General features: G+C 41.9%; 1 protein-coding gene across 2 annotated transcripts in view; it reads right to left on the reverse strand.

Moving 5' to 3' along the window:
* mnb (minibrain) overlaps positions 1-19,330 on the reverse strand; it is a 260,612-nt gene that overhangs the window by 171,599 nt on the left and 69,683 nt on the right. The window contains exon 2 of one of the 2 annotated variants that reach the window (XM_070083668.1): positions 6,985-7,146. The exons of the other annotated variant lie outside the window; for it this stretch is intronic. Within the exon in view, the coding sequence (XP_069939769.1) occupies positions 6,985-7,146 (162 nt within the window). The remainder of the gene's footprint in view (positions 1-6,984; positions 7,147-19,330) is intronic. 2 annotated transcript variants of the gene reach the window in all.

The raw sequence follows: 19,330 nt of genomic DNA on the forward strand, positions 1-19,330 counted from the left end.
AAGAAGCAACCCCCTCCCCAGTATAAAAACATAATATCATTCATATTTGCAAACTTCCAATGTCTTAAATCAAGCAGCAATAAAATAGCAGTTATTAGTAGACTCTTCACAGAACGCAATGTAACTGTCACAGAGGATCTTATTAAAGATAACTTTAGCCTTTCATATGAGCCTCTGTGAAGGCTGCAACCAGTGCAATGAGTTCTGTGAAGTTCACTAATAACTTGTATTTTATAGAACATCTGGGCACCATGAGTAGCTTATTCGAATGATCTTAGTGATACTAGAAGTATACTCCTAACATTAAGAAAAAAGAAAGATTAAATTTAAGAGAGGGGAAAGATGTTCCATCTACAGGCAGAAACACAGCATCACAGAACTTCTTAAAAGTTCCAGACTTTCTCAAGATGTTAAAGATATACTGGTAAAAATATTCGAAAACATTGTTAAAACTGAATGCACTATATAAAACCCAGGAGAAAGAACGAAAGAGCGATCAGTAAAATAACGTACTGTCCTTCTAAATATTGTTTCTAGTATGGGAAGTCCAATTCAAAAACCAACATTGGCCCCTTGCTTAAGGGCTAGTTACGTTTCCAGGTTATATAATATGACATGATATGTTTTATATACAGGGCAGAGATGGGAGCCTTCACTAGGGCGATGAGGGTATCCAGCATTTCAATATGAATTCAGTAGTAACAAACCTTAAATGTTTACTTATAGCAAGGATGAAGTTACCATTATTTGGGAATTACCATCTCTCAAGAGAGAAGAAAAGGGGGAAACTATAAGAAGAAAGGGGAGCAAGTAGAATATAAAATAAGGAAAGGGAACTGACGGGGAAGGGGGTGGAGAGGCAGCCACCGACGTCATCAGTTGCCACATACCTACTGGAACGTCCGGTGGGTAGCTTAATATGCGTGATGACATTCTTGTGTGTATTCACTGATCTGTGGCAGCCATCATCATGGAAGCATGACATGGAAACCCACACACAACAACTCACAACCAAAATGAAAAATTAAAAGAGAGAGAAAAGGGGAGGAAGAGGAAGAATTTAATGGGGGGGGGGAGACATGGAACACGAGTGAAGAGTGGTAATTAGGCCTTAAGACGAATTATTTCTTGTCTTCTCCAGGTAGCAGTTCCGCAAGAGGAAGAGCCTTGGCAACTACTGAAAGACTGTTGTATGGTGGTAAAACTCTGCCGAAACTCTCTCCAGGTAACCTCCAGGTAACATCACCAATACCATCTTAATCTGTGAAGAAACATTTATTTCCCCCACAACGCATAATTGTTAATAAACGGTGAAATTGAGTCAAAATAACTCATGAACTGCAACAAGGCCAAATTAATCCTTCACATTCCACACCAATGTTCACTGCCCCCATCTATGTCAACCCCTCCTCCTTTCCCTCTCCATATCAACCTCCTCCTCTCCTTCTCCATATCAACCTCCTCCTCTCCTTCTCCATATCAACCTCCTCCTCTCCTCCATATCAACCTCCTCCTCTCCTCCTCCATATCAACCTCCTCCTCTCCCTCTTCATATCAACCTCCTCCTCCTCCTCCTCCTCCTCCTCTCCCTCTCCATATTAACCTCCTTTTCCCCTCTTCCCCCTCCTCGAGTCACATCCTGATGAACCATTTAGTGCTATGCTGAACTGCGTACTGAAAAATACCAACAGCCTGACTAGAAGGCTTATCTGAAAGCGGACAGCTGGGCGATGACTCCCACAATCAACAACAGGCAGACAAGAGGTGGGTAGTCCTTTCACTAATATCACTCCCCTTCCCCTACTTTGTATCAACCTTTCAATAGCTCTACAATACCAACCTTTCCCCTCCCACCAGAGATAGAGGGAGGGGAGAGGAGAGGGGGGAAGTGGCCAAGACTGGCATTTTTAAAGCACTTGCACTCTCTAGACTGGAATATTCATGCACACTTAACAGCCACCTTTAAGACAGACAAAACTACAGACTTGGAAGTATAGAGAACTCTTATTTCCTGTAAGCTGTGGGCCGGGGTGATGGGGGAGTGTGTGGAGGAAGTGGGGTTGTGGGGGAGTGGGGGAGGGAGTGGGGGAGGGAGCGGGGGAGGGGAGGGGAAGAGAGGGGGATGGATGAGAGGGGGAGGGAGAGGGATGGAGGGAGGGAGAGAAAGGGAGAGGGAGAGGAAGTTTTGAGGTTCGGTCTCATAAATTGTTAATGATAAAGGATTAAAAAGACAGGTGAGCTAACACAAGGACATTTTATTTGGGACCTTGACCACTTTTAACATACAAATGTCGAAAATAATAATATATATAGGCTTGGAAGCGAGGCGTGAGTGACATATAGTGACCTGATGAAAATTCAAGTGAGGTTATTTTGAGATGGCCTCAGGTAGCCCATGTGGTCACGTGATTCCTGTGCTGTCAGGTAAACTGGGTTCAGTCTGGTCGTGTGACATATGCCAACGTTTTTGAAATCTTGTAGCTTCCTGCATTATGATCCACGGTGTCGGTGGTGGCGATTTATGCCTCTAGGCATAGTCTGCATCTAAGGTCATGTGCAGTGAGGACGGCGTTGGGCCTCATTGTCTCATCAAATGTCACGTGGAATTTCTGTGGAAGACCCAGGAGTTCTTTAAATTGTTACTGTTGCAGGCGGTTTGATGTTCATATTTCTTAGAAGTGTCTACGGGGGATGGTGTAGACGCTTGCTGTGTGGGATTTCACTTCGTAGTAAGGTTTTGAAGGATGTTATCCGAACCACTGCAAGATACAGGGAACGGGTCGTACAACTCTGGTCACAGGGAATGTGAACATGTCAATTATTTAAAGACTCTGGTTCTCGTTACCGTATTCAAGCGTTGAAAATTTGAAACTGATTGGATGAGGCTTTCTAAGAGTTATGAAAGAAGAAAAAATCAGGCAACCTCTTAAAGGTCCCCCTAAGGAGATGATAATAATAATAATAATAATAATAATAATAATAATAATAATAATAATAATAATAATAATAATAATGCCACAATAAGAAGAGCACCACAATAGCAGAAACCTAATAAAAACACTGAGAAGGCTAAACACTTCATAGCATCTTAGTTGCTGAGTGATTATTCCTGGATGTCCTTTACATACTGAGGACTACGTTACGTTAGGTAGGTATGTCAGGAAACAGGACAAGTGTTTCCTGACGCGGGTCTTAGTCATATGATGACCCGCAGCTGGAGCTTTTGATCATCTGACCGAGGCCTTCCGCTGGCTTACCAGTTCACCCCCTTTAAAAAATATGGTTATGATTATAACTAACCAAACACACAGAGTATATATACCGACACGCTCCCAATGACGCAGGCGTATTCTCTAGGTGTTTAACCCTAACTGGAACCATGTGGTGGAGGGGAAGGTAGAGTAGCGTGATTTAGGGTGGGCGTGTCTGTGCGGAGGCATGTAAACAAAACCCACGTGTCTCCTAACCCGTCTGCCCAGCCCAGCCGGGGTTTACTATCCTTAGTCATCACAACCTGGCTGATCAGGCACCTTGAACACTTGTTCAAGCTACGGGTATGTCAAAGTTCCAGTATCGTTGGGAATCGGCTAATATTGACGGCATCAGTATCGGCTTAAAAATACATACTGGTCTCGACAAAAAAAAAATTGGTATCGTCTCATCCCTAATTCAGGAAAATATATTTATTATTATTATTATTATTATTGTTATAAAAAGAAGCACTAAACCACAAGGGCTATATCTTTTAGTAGCTAAATAGTTTACGACTTGGAATGATGGTTACCTGGAGGTTATTCCGGGGATCAACGCCCCCGCGGCCCGGTCCATGACCAGGCCTCCCGATGGATCAGGGCCTGATCAACTAGGCTGTTACTGCTGGCCGCACGCAGTCCGACGTACGAGCCACAGCCCGGCTGATCCGGCACTGACTTTAGGTATCTGTCCAGCTCTCTCTTGAAGGCAGCCAGGGGTTTATTGGCAATTCCCCTAATGCTTGATGGGAGGCTGTTGAACAGTTTTGGGCCCCGGACACTTATGGTGTTTTCCCTTAGTGTACCAATGGCGCCCCTACTTTTTATTGGGGGCATTTTGCATCGCCTGCCCAGTCTTTTACTTCCGTAGGGAGTGATTTCTGTGTGCAGATTTGGGACCATTCCTTCCAGGATTTTCCAAGTGTAGATTATGATATATCTCTCCCTCCTGCGTTCCAACGAGTACAAGTCAAGTGCTTCCAAGCGTTCCCAGTAGTTAAGGTGCTTGACAGAACTTATACGTGCAGTAAAGGATCTCTGTACACTCTCTAGATCTGCGATTTCACCTGCTTTCAATGGAGATGTTACTGTACAGCAGTATTCCAGCCTAGAGAGAATAAGTGATTTGAAAAGGATCATCATGGGCTTGGCATCTCTCGTTTTGAAAGTTCTCATTATCCATCCTATCATTTTCTTTGCACGTGCGATCGTGGCACTGTTGTGATCCTTGAAAGTGAGATCCTCAGACATTACTACTCCCAGGTCCCTTACATTATTTTTCCGCTCTATTGTATGGCCGGAGTCAGTAGTATACTCTGTTCTAGTTATTATCTCCTCCAGTTTTCCATAACGGAGTAGTTGGAATTTGTCCTCATTGAACATCATATTGTTTACCGTTGCCCACTGGAAAACTTTGTTTATATCTTCTTGGAGGTTAACCGCGTCCTCAGCAGATGACAGCCTCATGCAGATCCTAGTATCATCCGCAAAGGATGATACGGTGCTGTGGTGTATATCTCTGTTTATGTCTGATATGAGGATAAGGAATAAGATGGGGGCGAGTACTGTGCCTTGTGGAACAGAGCTCTTCACTATGGCAGCCTCCGATTTAACTCTGTTGACCACTACTCTTTGTGTTCGATTTGTTAGGAAGTTGAAGATCCATCTCCCCACTTTCCCAGTTATTCCTTTAGCACGTATTTTATGGGCTATTACGCCATGATCGCATTTGTCAAATGCTTTTGCAAAGTCTGTGTATATTACATCTGCATTCTGATTTTCTTCCAGTGCATCCAAGGCCATGTCATAGTGATCCAGTAGTTGTGAGAGGCAGGAGCGACCTGCCCTGAACCCATGTTGCCCTGGATTGTACAGATTTTGGGAATCCAGGTGATTTGCAATCCTGCTTCTTAGCACTCTTTCAAAGATTTTTATGATGTGGGACGTCAGAGCTATTGGTCCATAGTTCTTAGCTAATGCTTTGCTGCCACCTTTATGGAGTGGGGCTATGTCCGTTGTTTTAAGTGACTGTGGAATTTCACCCATGTCCAAGCTCCTCCTCCATAGTGTACTTAGGGCACGCGAGAGGGGTTTCTTGCAGTTCTTAATGAAAACAGAGTTCCACGAGTCTGGGCCCGGGGCTGAGTGCATAGGCATGTTGTCAATGGCTTTTTCGAAATCTATCGGAGTTAGGGTAATGTCGGAAATCTGGCATACATTTATGGAGTTTTGAGGCTCATTCATGAAGAAATCATTTGGGTCGTCAATCCTCAGACCGATTAGTGGTTCACTAAACACAGAGTCGTACTGGGATTTCAATATTTCACTCATTTCCTTGTTGTCATCTGTGTAAGTCCCATCCTGTCTGAGTAAGGGCCCGATACTAGATGTGGTATTTGCCTTGTTTTTGGCATATGAAAAGAAATATTTTGAATTTCTTTCAATTTCACTAATAGCTTTAAGCTCCTCCTGCCTCTCCTGGTTCCTGTAAGAGTCATTTAGCTTAAGTTCGATAGTTTCCACTTCCCTGGTCAGTGCCTCCTTTCGTGTATCAGATATTCTAGCACTCCTGAGGAGCTCAGTGACTCTTCGTCGTCTTCTGTAGAGGGAGCGTCTTTTTCTCTCCAGTTTACTCCTGCTCTTCTTCTTTCTTAGGGGAATATGCCTAGAACATGCTTCGGCTACCAGGAAGTTGATCCTTTCAAGGCACTGGTTTGGATCCATGTCATTTAAGACATCTTCCCAACATGTTTCGTTTAGGACATGGTTTACCTGGTCCCAGTTGATGTTCTTGTTGTTGAAATTGTATTTTGTGAAGACACCTTCACAGGTACATGCATTCTGCTGTTCAGGACCCCTATGCATGTACGTCTGGACTTCGATTAGATTGTGATCAGAATTAGTTGTTTTTGATATTCTTATGTCTCTTATCAGGTCCTCATTATTTGTGAAGATAAGGTCAAGTGTGTTTTCTAGTCTTGTTGGCTCCACTATCTGCTGGCTTAAGGTGTGTTTTTCGCAGAGACTTAGTAGCTCATGTGTGTGTGACCTTTCATCTGCGCTACCTCCGGGGATTGTTTCAGCTATAACATTATTTGCTACATTCTTCCATTTTGTATGCCTTAGGTTGAAATCACCAAGCAGTAAGATGTTTGGGGATGGAGCTGGTGTAGTGTTTTCTAAGTGCGATGATGGTAGCCATGTTTTTCAAAGATAGATCACTTGGATTCCTTTATTTCCTACTTCGCAAAATTGTTCCGATAATGTCCTGATCAGGTTCCTCACCTTCATGCTTTTTTATTAATGTATTCGGGATAGTAACCACGGTCATCGGGTCTACTAAATTAGAAAGGAAAATATAGAATTATTAAAAATTAAGAAAAACACTGCAAAGTACCGTTTATACTGAATGCAGGAATTTAAAATATTTACCTACCCTCATACATGTTTATGAGTCAGAAAAGGAAAGAACTGTAATTCCGCCAAGTAGAAAGCGTTTCACAGGCTTCAGTTTTACCCTCGTATGACAGCATAGTAGTAAAGGTTCGCTTGTAGTCAATTTCAAGGGTCGTCGCTCCCGCGGCCCGGCCCCAGACCAAGCCTCCTGATTGTTAACCTGATCAGTCAGGTTGTTGGTGTAGGCAACACGTAGTACAACACAAGCATCACAGCCAAGCGAATCAGGAACACGCCTCTGCGCCCTAAAACACCCCTCACCCTACAACACCCTCACCATCACACTTGTTGCCTCCAGGGACGTCTGGGTGTGGTGTACAGAGGCTGGACACATTCCCCTCTCTCAGGTTGATCCAGGCGCTGCCTCCGACCACCAAACCCAACATGGTGTTTGCCTCCCCAGCACGGAAGTGCCGCCCATCATGTGCTCTAAGGTACTCTAAAAAGGAATAAAATAAACAAATGGAGAACATAGAGTAGGCACTGTTATCGGCACAATGTTATATCAGTGAAAACTAACGGACGAGACAGACTAAACAGTGTAGTGCTAAAATTACCGTAAATTGGCGGGAATATGAGTGTAAGCTAGCCCAGCTCCCCCCTCCCCGTGAACAACAGAGGTATGCAGAAGCACAAAACCCTGTGATCTGTGTATTTTTGACATGTTGATCTCTATAACCGGTACGCCAAGGGTTGCTTGCCACTGAGTAGATCATCAAATAACCAAGTCCCGCCTCAGTGGAGACTTGTGTTAGGAACAAAATGCTACCATTGCAGGAACGTTCTCGAGATGCTAATCTGCTCTCACTACCAAACCAGCCAGTAAGTTCCAATGGGTCATGTAAAAAACCATTTAGAAACGTCACTTAGGCGATAAACAAGTGTTAAAAAAAGCTCTTGATTTTATACACAGTCAGATGTGCAACTGATTCGCTCCCTTAAAATATACCAGACTTTAATGATCGACATAAACACTTAATTTGTTTAAGTTGCCAAAGTGATAACCCTCTATTACTAAGAACAAAAGTGATCATGAGCGTCGCATCAGTCCAAAATAGGAATTTATTCATGACTTGCGTCTCATAACTTGAAGCCACAAGACGAACCAGTTGTGGGCTAGGTGATGGTATAGGTGGACAGGTGACATAGGTGGACGAGTACCTCCACCAAGTGCCAGATCAGCCAGACTGTGATGACTATTAGGCAAGCGGGCCACTAACAGCAACAGCCTGGTTAGCAAAGCAAGCACCAGTCAAGTTTGGCCCAGGGCCGGGCTCCTGCAGTAGTAAACCCCAAAATTCATCAAAGGTGGACTCGATGGGAATTGGTGGTAGGGTAAAGGCTGGGTTACTTGAAGATGATTTCAGGGTTCACGACTCCCGGTGACCTGGACTCAGACCAGACCCCCGGTTTTGATAATCTTATCAACCAGGCTGTTGATACTAGTCACATGCAGTTCAACGTAGGCACCACAACCCGACTGTTGTGGACTTTCCCTGAACTGGAAGAACTTACCTAGCTCCGCCTTGAAGACGTCTAGAGGTCTATTGGTAATACACCTTAGCTATATATGAAGGGAGAGCGTTGAAAAGGCTTGATAACTTAACACTTATGTCTCTGAAGGGATTGATTCCTAATCTCCATTACTCCCTACTAGAACAAGAGGCTCGGCAGACGGTGCAAAATACCGCCAATGAACAGCAGGAGTTCAATGGGTACATAAAAGAAAACTCAATTGTGTAAAGGGACCAAAACTTTTCAACACATTCTTCAAGGGAATTACCAAGACTATTATATTATCAAAACTAAGCGCTAAACCCACAAGGATCTTAAAGTTCTGCAACAAAAGACTAGCTGTCTTCAACAGGAAACTGGACATGTTTCACAAATTAGATCTTGAGAGGCTGGGCTGTGGTGCCTACATTGTTGGGCTAGGTCCAACAACCTAGTTGATCAGATCAACCATGAGACCTGGCCTGGGACCGGGTGTGGGAGCAGTGACCTTCGGAAATATTTTTTGCAAATGTTAAGGTATACAGGTTAGGGATTAAGTTCTCAAGTATACATTCAATGCTTGAGTGAGAGATACAGGGGGAAGTATAAAATAGAGCAGGTGAAATACAGTATCACTATCAACACATTAAGAGAACACTGTGTCAACATCCGTAGTCCAATACTCTCCAACCTATTACCAGTAGAGAGAAAACTATTGCCGGAACATGTGTACTGCATAAGTTTTCAAGAGAAAACTGAATCACTACTACGCCAAATTTCAGATAAACCAGGTTGTGATGGCTATGAGGGCCAGCGGGCCAAAAACAGCAACAACCTAGTACAACAGGCGATCAACAAAAGAAGTCTGGCCACAGGTCGAACTGAGATGATAGAAAAAACTAGGAACCTGTCACATGTGTATCACAGGTTACAGGTATATAAATGAGATATTTCTCTCCGTTACAGACAGACCAAAGCAAATGCTTTGATACGTTCCCAATAGTTCGTATGTTTTATTGATTGTATGCGGCAGTACACGACCCCTGTGCATTTTCCAGCTCTGCTATCTCTCCTGCCTTGAAAGGCGCTGTGAACACAGAACAATATTCAATATTCGACACCGTTATGTTCCCTACCAGACCCTCATTATTTGTGAATATAAGGTCAAGGTTATTTTCTAGTCTGGTCGGTTCCCTCCACTATTTGCGGGCTTAAGGCAAATTTATCACAGGGGGTAGGTGGCAGGCAGTGGGTTGGGGGGGGGGGGGTAGGTGGCAGGGCAGAAGGCTGGATAGGAGCAGGAGGCAGGGTAGTGGGATGGGCAGGGAAGTGGGATGGGCAGGGAAGTGGGATGGGCAGGGAAGTGGACTGGGCGAGAGTAGGTGGGAGAGAGACAAACACCAAGATAACATGCCGGCACCACTAAACATGCAAACTGCACTCAATTACAACCACCACTGCGTCCACCATCCCACTAACCACCACCACCTACACCAGCACAGCTGTTCCCACTGAGCCCACTTAGCAACAGGGCCACACGTTGGTCCCAGCAAATGATTCCTGACACGGATGCCACTTCTCCAAATCCCATTTATAAAGATCGCGTGAGTCCCTGCCTCACCCCATCCCCAGTGAGCTCGGAGTGTTCACTCAAACGGACTCAACTTCCAGATGGTGTTGATCCACTATGGCATGAAGGGCGATAGCAGAAAGAACTTGGTTGATCAAGCAATCAACAGGAAAGCTTGGCTTTATAAAAGTCTTTTGAAATTGTGCTGAGACTCCAACTTACCGTTTTTATGGAAAAACATGACTTACCCAAGTCAGCACAGGTTTAGATCAAGAAGGTCATGCCTGTCACAACTATTAAACCCAGCAAACAAAACAAAGTTCAGTCTCAGCACAGTAAAATTCAATACACCCAATGCATGATCGTAGAACCTTTATTGTTTCTCATCCGCATAGCGGGCATACGGTATATAAAAATGCTAGCCACAGCATTCTTTTGTCCTTCGTCTTTTGCAGACGAAGCTCTATCACTATATCATTATTAAAAGGTTAGTAAGACAAATGACAATATTTATGTTTGCTTCCTCGAGAGGAGTGTCCAGCGAAGGTATGTGTGGGGGAACTGCCTGAAGAAGTGAACGTATGATCACAAGAGATGTTAGGTTATAACAGATAATACTAGCTTGCAGTGCTGTCTTGTGTACGCGGTTGCGACCACAACACTGGCATCGATAAATGCAAACTGGTGTTCACATCTGATGATAATATATAAAGGAGTATTGTTCAATCAAACCTTATTGCCTCAATTCCAAGTTTTGATTTATCTAGAGATAACAGAATTTCAACACTATAATTTACGCCCCAGTCAATAAGCATTCCATTAAAATATTACTTGACAATAGAGTTTCAAGGGGTGTTGAGAACAATGAACGTCAAACTCTTCAGATTCAAATCAATAAAGGTCAGGTAACACTAGCTCGTAGATCAATGGAGGTCAGAGGGTACCTCCTCGTGGTGACGGCCATAAGAGGTATAAAATACCGACAAGTTACAAAGGAAAGACAAAGACACAACGGATAATTAGGACAACGTGTAACGTGTAGCTTAGAGACTGAGCGAAAAAGCTGAGTAATCGAGAGAAATGTTGCCTCAAAAGTGTTCAGTCTACCTGTATATATTTTGCAACTCGTAGCTAGCTTACTCCAGCGGAAGAGGTCATGCGATATGGCCTAAAGATAATAGTTCCTTGTTTTTGTTAAATAGTGGTTTCCTATAATTTATTCTTAGCTACCGTAAAATTATCAAGACAAGTCCGACTGTAAGACCCAACAGCTTGACTAATCAGATCGTTGAGCAGGTGGAGCCAAGATAAGTGTTTAAGTGACGTCACATCACGTGACCTGCCGAGGGGAGGGGAAAAATATTTAGACCGCAGCATTAGTAGATTTATGTACTCTTGCGTTTTGTTGTGTTGCTGACCGTGCGCTTCCCCACCCCCCCTACCCACACCCACACACACAAAACGTCGAGCACGAGTTCATATCACATAAGAGAATCAGCATATCGTGAAAGTACCAAATGGTTTGAAAAGTACTGGGGACTGAGCAAGTGACTTCTAAACTTCAGCAAAACTTTAACACTAGTGGTGAGGGCTCTCCCCTTTCCTTACTTTACTACACTGATTATATTATCGTTATAGTTACCTGGAAGCATTGAACTTGTGAGGCTTCCAGCGCCTTTGGTCTTAGAATGGATGGGCAGCTTTAATTCCTCAGTTCAAGAGCTCTTCAACGCTTTGGCTCAATATTTTCACGTTTACTGATGGGTGTTCAAGCAATTTTTCCAACTAATATTAAGGGATTTTATTAAAAAAAAACACGAGTTTATAATGAAAGAACCAAATATGAATTTTAACGCTGGGAGTACTAAAGTGATGCGAGTATTAACAAGTGCTTGTGTGATGTGCTGAGGGTATGGCCATCCAATTCAACTTGCTGACCGCTTGGCTTACTCTAAGCTTTAAGTGTTTAAAATAACCTAGGGTATAATGACTGGTCCTGAGAGATGGTTTATTAGTGTAGCTGCCAGTGGTCCTGATAGTTTGTTAGTGTAGCTGAGACCAACGACATAAATAAGGCGCCGCTTTGATGACCTAAGTGAAAGTGTTGTCTGGTCTCTCAAGGTAAATGGTTATTCACCACTGCAAATCCACACATTAGCACGTGTACGCACGTACGTACATGCGTGCATGAGCGAGCGAGTACGTCTGTGCGTGCTCGTGAATTTCTTTGCAGACGTTAAGCAAACGTTAAGCTTCGTCGTCCTGCATTACTGATTTCTAGCTCTTCAAGCCTTGGCATGCCTCCAACACTAGACGGTGCAAAATATCCCCAAATGAAAGGCTGGGGTGCAACGAAAGAGCACTTAGCGACAACTCAATACGGGACCAAGACATTTCAACACTCCATTCATAAGGAGCATTACCACAGACCTCTACCGCTGTCAACTTGTTCAGTTTATCAAAGTCAGTTCCTGCACAGTCGGGTTATAGTTCCTACAATGGACAACGTGGTGTAAGCACCAAGAGACTGATTAATCTGGCTATCAACCAGGAGGCCTGGTCTTGAACCGGACCGCGTGGGCGATGACCCCAGGAATCAACTACAAGTAGGTTGACCTCCAACATCAAGTTCTTTCCAATACCCTGAAGTTCAAAATAAGTACTATCATCCGTGTGGCTCATTTGTGTTAAACTTCGGTTTATGTGCCCTCCTTCCTAGTCCTGACATTTCAGTCTGTCTCTTCCTGCTTTATTAATGTCTCTTAATACATTGTATGTTATGTGCATGCGTAAAAGACTGTGAGCTAGTGTTTCAACACACATTACCACTGAACTATTATAATTATCCCCATTCTTAAGTCAAGTAATTTAAAACTACTATTGCCTATGCTAACAACATATTAACTCAATCACTACCAAACACACAAAAATGAAGAAACTAAAAAGAAAAAGGCTTTTGCTGGAAATTCAAATCAAAATAATCGTTTCATTTTTAGTGGGTATAGTTCCGAGTCCCATCAGGGATGAGAAATGCTGATGGGACCATCTTAAAAACTTATGAATGTAGCAACTATTTAGAACGAAAATATATCTCATAACCCATATGTGGAAAAACAGGAAGACCATAACTGAAATACAGGAAGAATTTTAGCAGTCAATGAAAAGCAGGAGCTGTAATTACATACTGGAGTATTAGATACGAGAGGAAGTGTAGGATAAAACTGTTTCATAGGTACAAAGACTATTGTCAACAATCGTGGTGTAAGACTCCTACCAGAAACACGGCAGGAATAAATTATAAGAGAGATTAGAGTCTAATCACAACTTGGTCAGCCGGGATGTAATGGAAGTATGGGCTTGCGAACTGCAAGAAGCAATAGCGTGGCTGATCATCAGATGGTTACTATGAAAATTTGGCCACAGGCCGGACTGAGGGAGAAAAAAACTCGCTCCGGTTATGAATACAAGTCGTGTCGTGATGACGAGCGGCTGTTATTAACTAAGAGCATGAGGAACAACCTACGCTCTCTTCTAGGGTACTATTCCCACTGGCTCACGCTCACGGGAAAACACCAACGCTCGATACCCGCCCACTCCCCAATTATGTTATACAGGGGGAGGCAGATAAACAAATCCTGAGAGGAACGTAACGTGGTACAGTCAAACGTGGTATGGTCAACGGGGATGTGCTTTACGAAGTGGTGTTGATGGTGATGAATGGTCAAGGAAGAAAGAAAAAGTTTTAAAAGCCTTGGCGGACCCAGCTTACTGACTTTCGTCAGCCTCAGTGCACCAACCCCAACAAGTCTCCTTGTTAAACATCTTATCTAAGGTGGCATAACCCGACGGGTGCACCTCTCCCCTCATAAATAGGAAAATGTTGCACGTTGACTTACTCGCATTTTTTTGTAAGCTTCAAACAAACGCTTCGCCAAATTTCCATCAACAATGTTATGAAATAACAGTACTGTGTACTCCTTTGGTACCTAAGAGCAATACATTAGCAGCTTTTCGAAACCCCTTCCTGGTACAAAATATTAAATGTGTAGTAGCAGTTACTGTCAAAGGCACTTGTCGGTAGCGTGTTGAACATAATGTGCAGTACTTAATAATTTAGGTCCAAGGTATAATGCATATTAAGCATTGTGTACTAAACATCGAATTTCTATCTGCAAACTGAGACACGTTTGTATCGGGTTTAAATGAAAAATCTCGTGAACGATATTTGATGTATTTTCTAATCCATTATCTAACAAACAACATTTCAACCGCATTGGGCTGAGTAGAACGGATGTGAGCCATTTGCCTTTACAAACACCACGTGTTAATATAAGAGGACGATCATTTCTATATACAACAACGCTAGTTTTAACTTATGTATACCCCACTGAGAAAGAATAAAAAGGCACAATACCGTGACTGGAACAATACACAAACAACCCGAACACAGACTGAAACTTAAGACGTTTCGGTCCGATTTGGACCATTAGCTAGATACGAGCGCGAAGTGGAGCCTGTACATATATGTAAAGTTCTATACGCCTGACAATGTTAAACTTAAATACACCCTGTTTTTTAACACCTGACATTGTTATATTCAGCGTATACATAATTAACTGATATAATCAGAAACTAGTATGTAACACAACGCCACTGATTGTAAACTAATTCGTCTATGCTACAAAAATATTAATGAATCTAGACAAAAAAGTCACTCCGCACGGGTAATACTCTGTGGTCAGCCGGGAAGCCAGCAGGTTATTTTAAGTGAAGCCCAAGGCCACCTGTAGTAAATCACCTAACTGATGAACATGCTTCACTTACCTGGCCAGACAGTCTTGTACAAACACGAGAAACGCAGAAGTGGAATGATGTAGATAAAGTGGTAGAGGAGAACTCAATACATAGTTTCAAGAGCAGATACAATATGGCCCAAGCGGCCAGAAATCATTTATGTCAATCAAAATAGTCTAGTATACAAGCCCAAGAGCCGAGTATCTTGGACTTTATATATATATATATATATATATATATATATATATATATATATATATATATATATATATATATATATATATATATATATATATATATATATATATATTACCTACATACCGGTACATATGAACATTCTCCAAATGTTCCCTGTGTGTTGAAAGCTATTTTTTTTAATTAACATGGCACGTAATCTCTTAATTTTGCAAAAATTAATGTAATGGAATTTCTAAGTCTAACGAATCTATCTTAGGTCATCTATATTAAGTTAGAATTATGTATCAATGAAATAATCCAGTTCAATAATGAATCCACAATCTTGCTTGTTTGGCAAAAAGATGGTTGTTTTTCAAGTTAAGATCCAAGCTCTACCCCAAAACGCACATCATACATAATTACTGATGGGTGTCGACAATTCGGGTGGGGAGTGTGAGGAACCTTTACATCAACACCTGCTACATCCTCTTTCCCTTGGGTTCCTATCCGTCCCCCGCCCCTCAACCACAGTGTGAATGACACTATCATCTCTACACGGCTCCGAGGCTCTATAACCCCCTATGGACTTAGAGCTTCCTAAATCCCATGAATATGAATATTGTATAAACAATCAACATGACTTGGCGGACTCTTGAGCTTTCCCCAAAACCACTAGGAATGTCTGGAATGCGAGCATGACATTATCAGCGTTTACGAAGAAAAGTGGAGGGGCTGGGTAGAAACCAGTAAACTGAATTAACTCCTTATGAGAGCATAAGTAAAAAGACGTAATGAGGCATTTCATTCAGGGTTGAGTTTCATCAAGGCATCAACCCCGAGAGAAACACCGTCTCGATAAGAGCTTGTTCAGCATACTGTTTAAATTCTTAAGGGAGATAGGCGTGGTAGACTATGCAGAAAACCCAAATGTAATCAAAACACCGAGATAAGAGATAATCATGAACACACACAGCACTAAAGACTTTTCGGTTACATCTCATATATATATATATATATATATATATATATATATATATATATATATATATATATATTTATACATATATATATATATATATATATATATATATATATATACATATATATATACATATATATATATATATATATATATATATATATATATATATATATAATACACACACATACACACAGCAAATGTCAATAGGAAATGACTAGTCGTTAAGAGGTAGTAACTTCAGAGACTTCTTCAAACCACTCCTGGTCAACCGGTGTGAGGTCCAACGTCAGTTGTAAGCACCAACTGCCTGTGTGAAGAGAAAACGAGTTCTGGGGCGGTGATCCCCTGATGAACAAAGAAACACACATTAGCCACAACATAGATAATTCCCTTTTCCTCATTCTAACTTTAGCAACTTAGATTTCCTTTCAAAATACATGGAGTAATAAATTCACTTAATGAAAAACAAATAAGTTTCAGGTAATATGTCAAATTTAAGTGAGACAGCTTAACAAACACCTCACACATCAAGAGACTCAAGCACATCAAAATGCAATCAAGAAAATAATAGTGTCTAAAAGTTAAGATAATAACCTGACTTCAGTACCTGTGACACACTTAAGGCCAATCAACCCTTTAATATAGGGGAAAACGGAGAAAATTAACTATGAGAATATGAATGAAGGAGGGATGGAGGAACGAGGAAGAAAGGGAGGGAGAGGGGAAGGAAGGAAACGAGGGAGGGAGAGGGGAAGGAAGAAAGCGTGGGAGGGAGAGGGGAAAGGAATGGGAGTGGAGGGAGGGAGAGAGAAAGAGCAAGAGTAAGGGGAAAGCAAGAAGAGTAAGGGATAGTAAAAGGAAAAAAAACAGGAAGGAAGGAAGGAAGGAAGGAAGGAAGGGAGGGAGAGAATGGAGGGAGGGAGAGAATGGAGGGAGGGAGAGAATGGAGGGAGGGAGAGAATGGGGGGAGGGAGAGAATGGAGGGAGGGAGAGAATGGAGGGAGGGAGAGAATGGAGGGAGAGAGAGAATGGAGGGAGAGAGAGAATGGAGGGAGGAAGAGAAGATAGGAGATGAGGAAAAGGAGGAAGGGGGCTGGTAAACTATATGTAATTGACAAGCGATGATAATTTCCCTGCAGCATCCACCACCACAACAGCCAGGCTTCATTCATGATAATCAACGGAAAAGAAATCATTCCCCACTGAACGAACCTTTGTAAATTAAAAATGGTTACATAATGACGATTATGTCTTCAAGAGATGGCTGGGAAAATGTCTTACAAAACATACACTAAAGACTCTGGGAATCAAGCCTTAATATATGACATATGTAGCAACATCGTCACCTGGGAACTTGTTCACAATCCCTGATGCACAACTGAGGCAGAATGACTTTTCTTCAGGAGGGAATTTGATAATTTCTGATCAGCCAGGTTGTAGTGCGTACAGCAGACTGCGTGCTACTAGCACCAATATACCTGTGATATACCACCAGCCTAATTGATAAGGACATCAATCAGGTCTAGTCTGGGATCAGGCCGAAGGAGCGATGACCCCCCCCCCCCAAATCAACAACAGGTAGGTAGGTAGGTAAATGCACACCAGTCACACTAAGTGAAATACAGTTTAAATTGAAGAGCTCACGTTCAACGGCACTGTGTGGATATTATGCTGGGGGGGGGGGGGTCTGCAACTATGGAAAAGGATTTAGATACATACATATGATGTACCAACAGACTGAGAAAAGGAAAGCGTTGCTTTGGTGATGAGAGCTGGTATTTCCATCCAGACAATATTAACCCTTAAACTGTCCAAGCAGATCTACATTCACATGCGTAGGGCTCCAAAAGTAGATTACGTTTTTTTTACATATTTTCAAACATAAAAAAAACATAGATCAAAGTTTTTTACACTTTTTCAAATGTAAAAAAAAGAGATCTACTTTTTTTTTACATACTTTCAAATGTTGAAAAAAACGTAATCTACGTTTGGACAGTTTAAGGGTTAAGACTGAAGATGCCCAAAATTCCATGTAAAGATAATGTAATGATATAGAATTATGTATCAAAAGGCAGGTGTAGAAAACAATGAGTACAAACTTTTTTTAGGGGGAGTTAGGTGCCATTTAAGAAACTGGTGAAGAAATTTATTGAGTGAACACAGGGTATACAGACACACATGGCAACTGAACACAGTGAACTGGTTCCACACATACCCAGATCAGATATACACATGCCACAATACTGACAGTACTGGAGAGATCAGAAACATGTCCACCAAGAGCCATATCACGTGATGGCACAGTACTAGCAAAACCCACACTAAACCAAAATATCCAAAATGGTATAGCATTCTTCCTTTTTGCAAACATACAGGGTTTGAAAACAAATGGAAATGACAAAGTTAGCTATACAAGTAGATTCCTCACAGAAGCTAATGTTATGTTTGGAGCAGTTACAGAAAAACACAAAAGGGATGTTTCAGTTGGTGAGATAGTGATTAAAAACTACAATATTTATATATGTGACAGAGTAAATAGGTTGCAAGGTGTGGGACACTATATACATATATGAAAGGCACGTTATGCTGTATAGAACTGTTAAATTCATCAAATGATGCAGTAGAAGTTCAAGGCATTCAAGTGGAAAAATAGAAATATGATAATTATCCTTGCTAATAAACCACTGTCTGCAACGGCCAAGGAATTCATGGGTCAGATAAGGTAGATAGCTGCCTTGAAAAGCTTGAAAACTCTACACCAAATATTTATTATCCTCGCTGGATATTTTTACCCCCCAAATGTAAAGTGGAAGATGGTTCATCACAACATTGTACTAGAAATAGTTCCTGAAAGCACTCTGGCTCAACAGGTATATACAGTGGACCCCCGCATAGCGACCTTAATCCGTGCAAGAGGGCTGGCTGTTATGCGAAATGTTCGCTATGCGAATGAATTTTCCCCATAAGAAATAATGGAAATAAAATTAATCTGTGCAAGACACCCAAAAGTATGAAAAAAAATTTTTTTTACCACAAAAAAATGTTAATTTTAGTACACACAAACTGAAAAAGGCATGCACAATTACATGACACTTACTTTTATTGAAGATCTGGTGATGATTGATGGGATGGGAGGAGGGGAGAGAGAGTGTTAGTGTTTAGAAGGGGAATCCCCTTCCATTAAGACTTGAGGAGGCAAGTCCTTTTCTGGGGTTACTTCCCTTCTTCTTTTAATGCCACTAGGACCAGCTTCAGAGTCACTGGACTTCTTTCGCACAACATATCTGTCCATAGTGGCCTGTACCTCTCGTTCCTTTATGATTTGTCTAAAGTGGTTCACAACACTGTCATTGTAACAGTCACCAGCACGGCTTGCAATAGCTGTGTGAGGGTGATTTTCATCAAAAAAGGTTTGCACTTCAAGCCATTTTGCACACATTTCCTTAATCTTTGAAGTAGGCAATTCCTTCAATTTCTCTCTCCCCTCCTTTGAACCAGTTTCCCCAGGTCTGGCCTCTTGCTGTTGAAGTTGATCTATCAGCTCATCAGTGGTTAGTTCTTCATTGTCCTCCTCCACCAACTCTTCCACATCATCCCCACTAACCT

This window comes from Cherax quadricarinatus, chromosome 10, assembly GCF_038502225.1.
Source record: "Cherax quadricarinatus isolate ZL_2023a chromosome 10, ASM3850222v1, whole genome shotgun sequence".
In the NCBI taxonomy this organism is placed as follows: Eukaryota; Metazoa; Arthropoda; class Malacostraca; order Decapoda; family Parastacidae; genus Cherax; species Cherax quadricarinatus.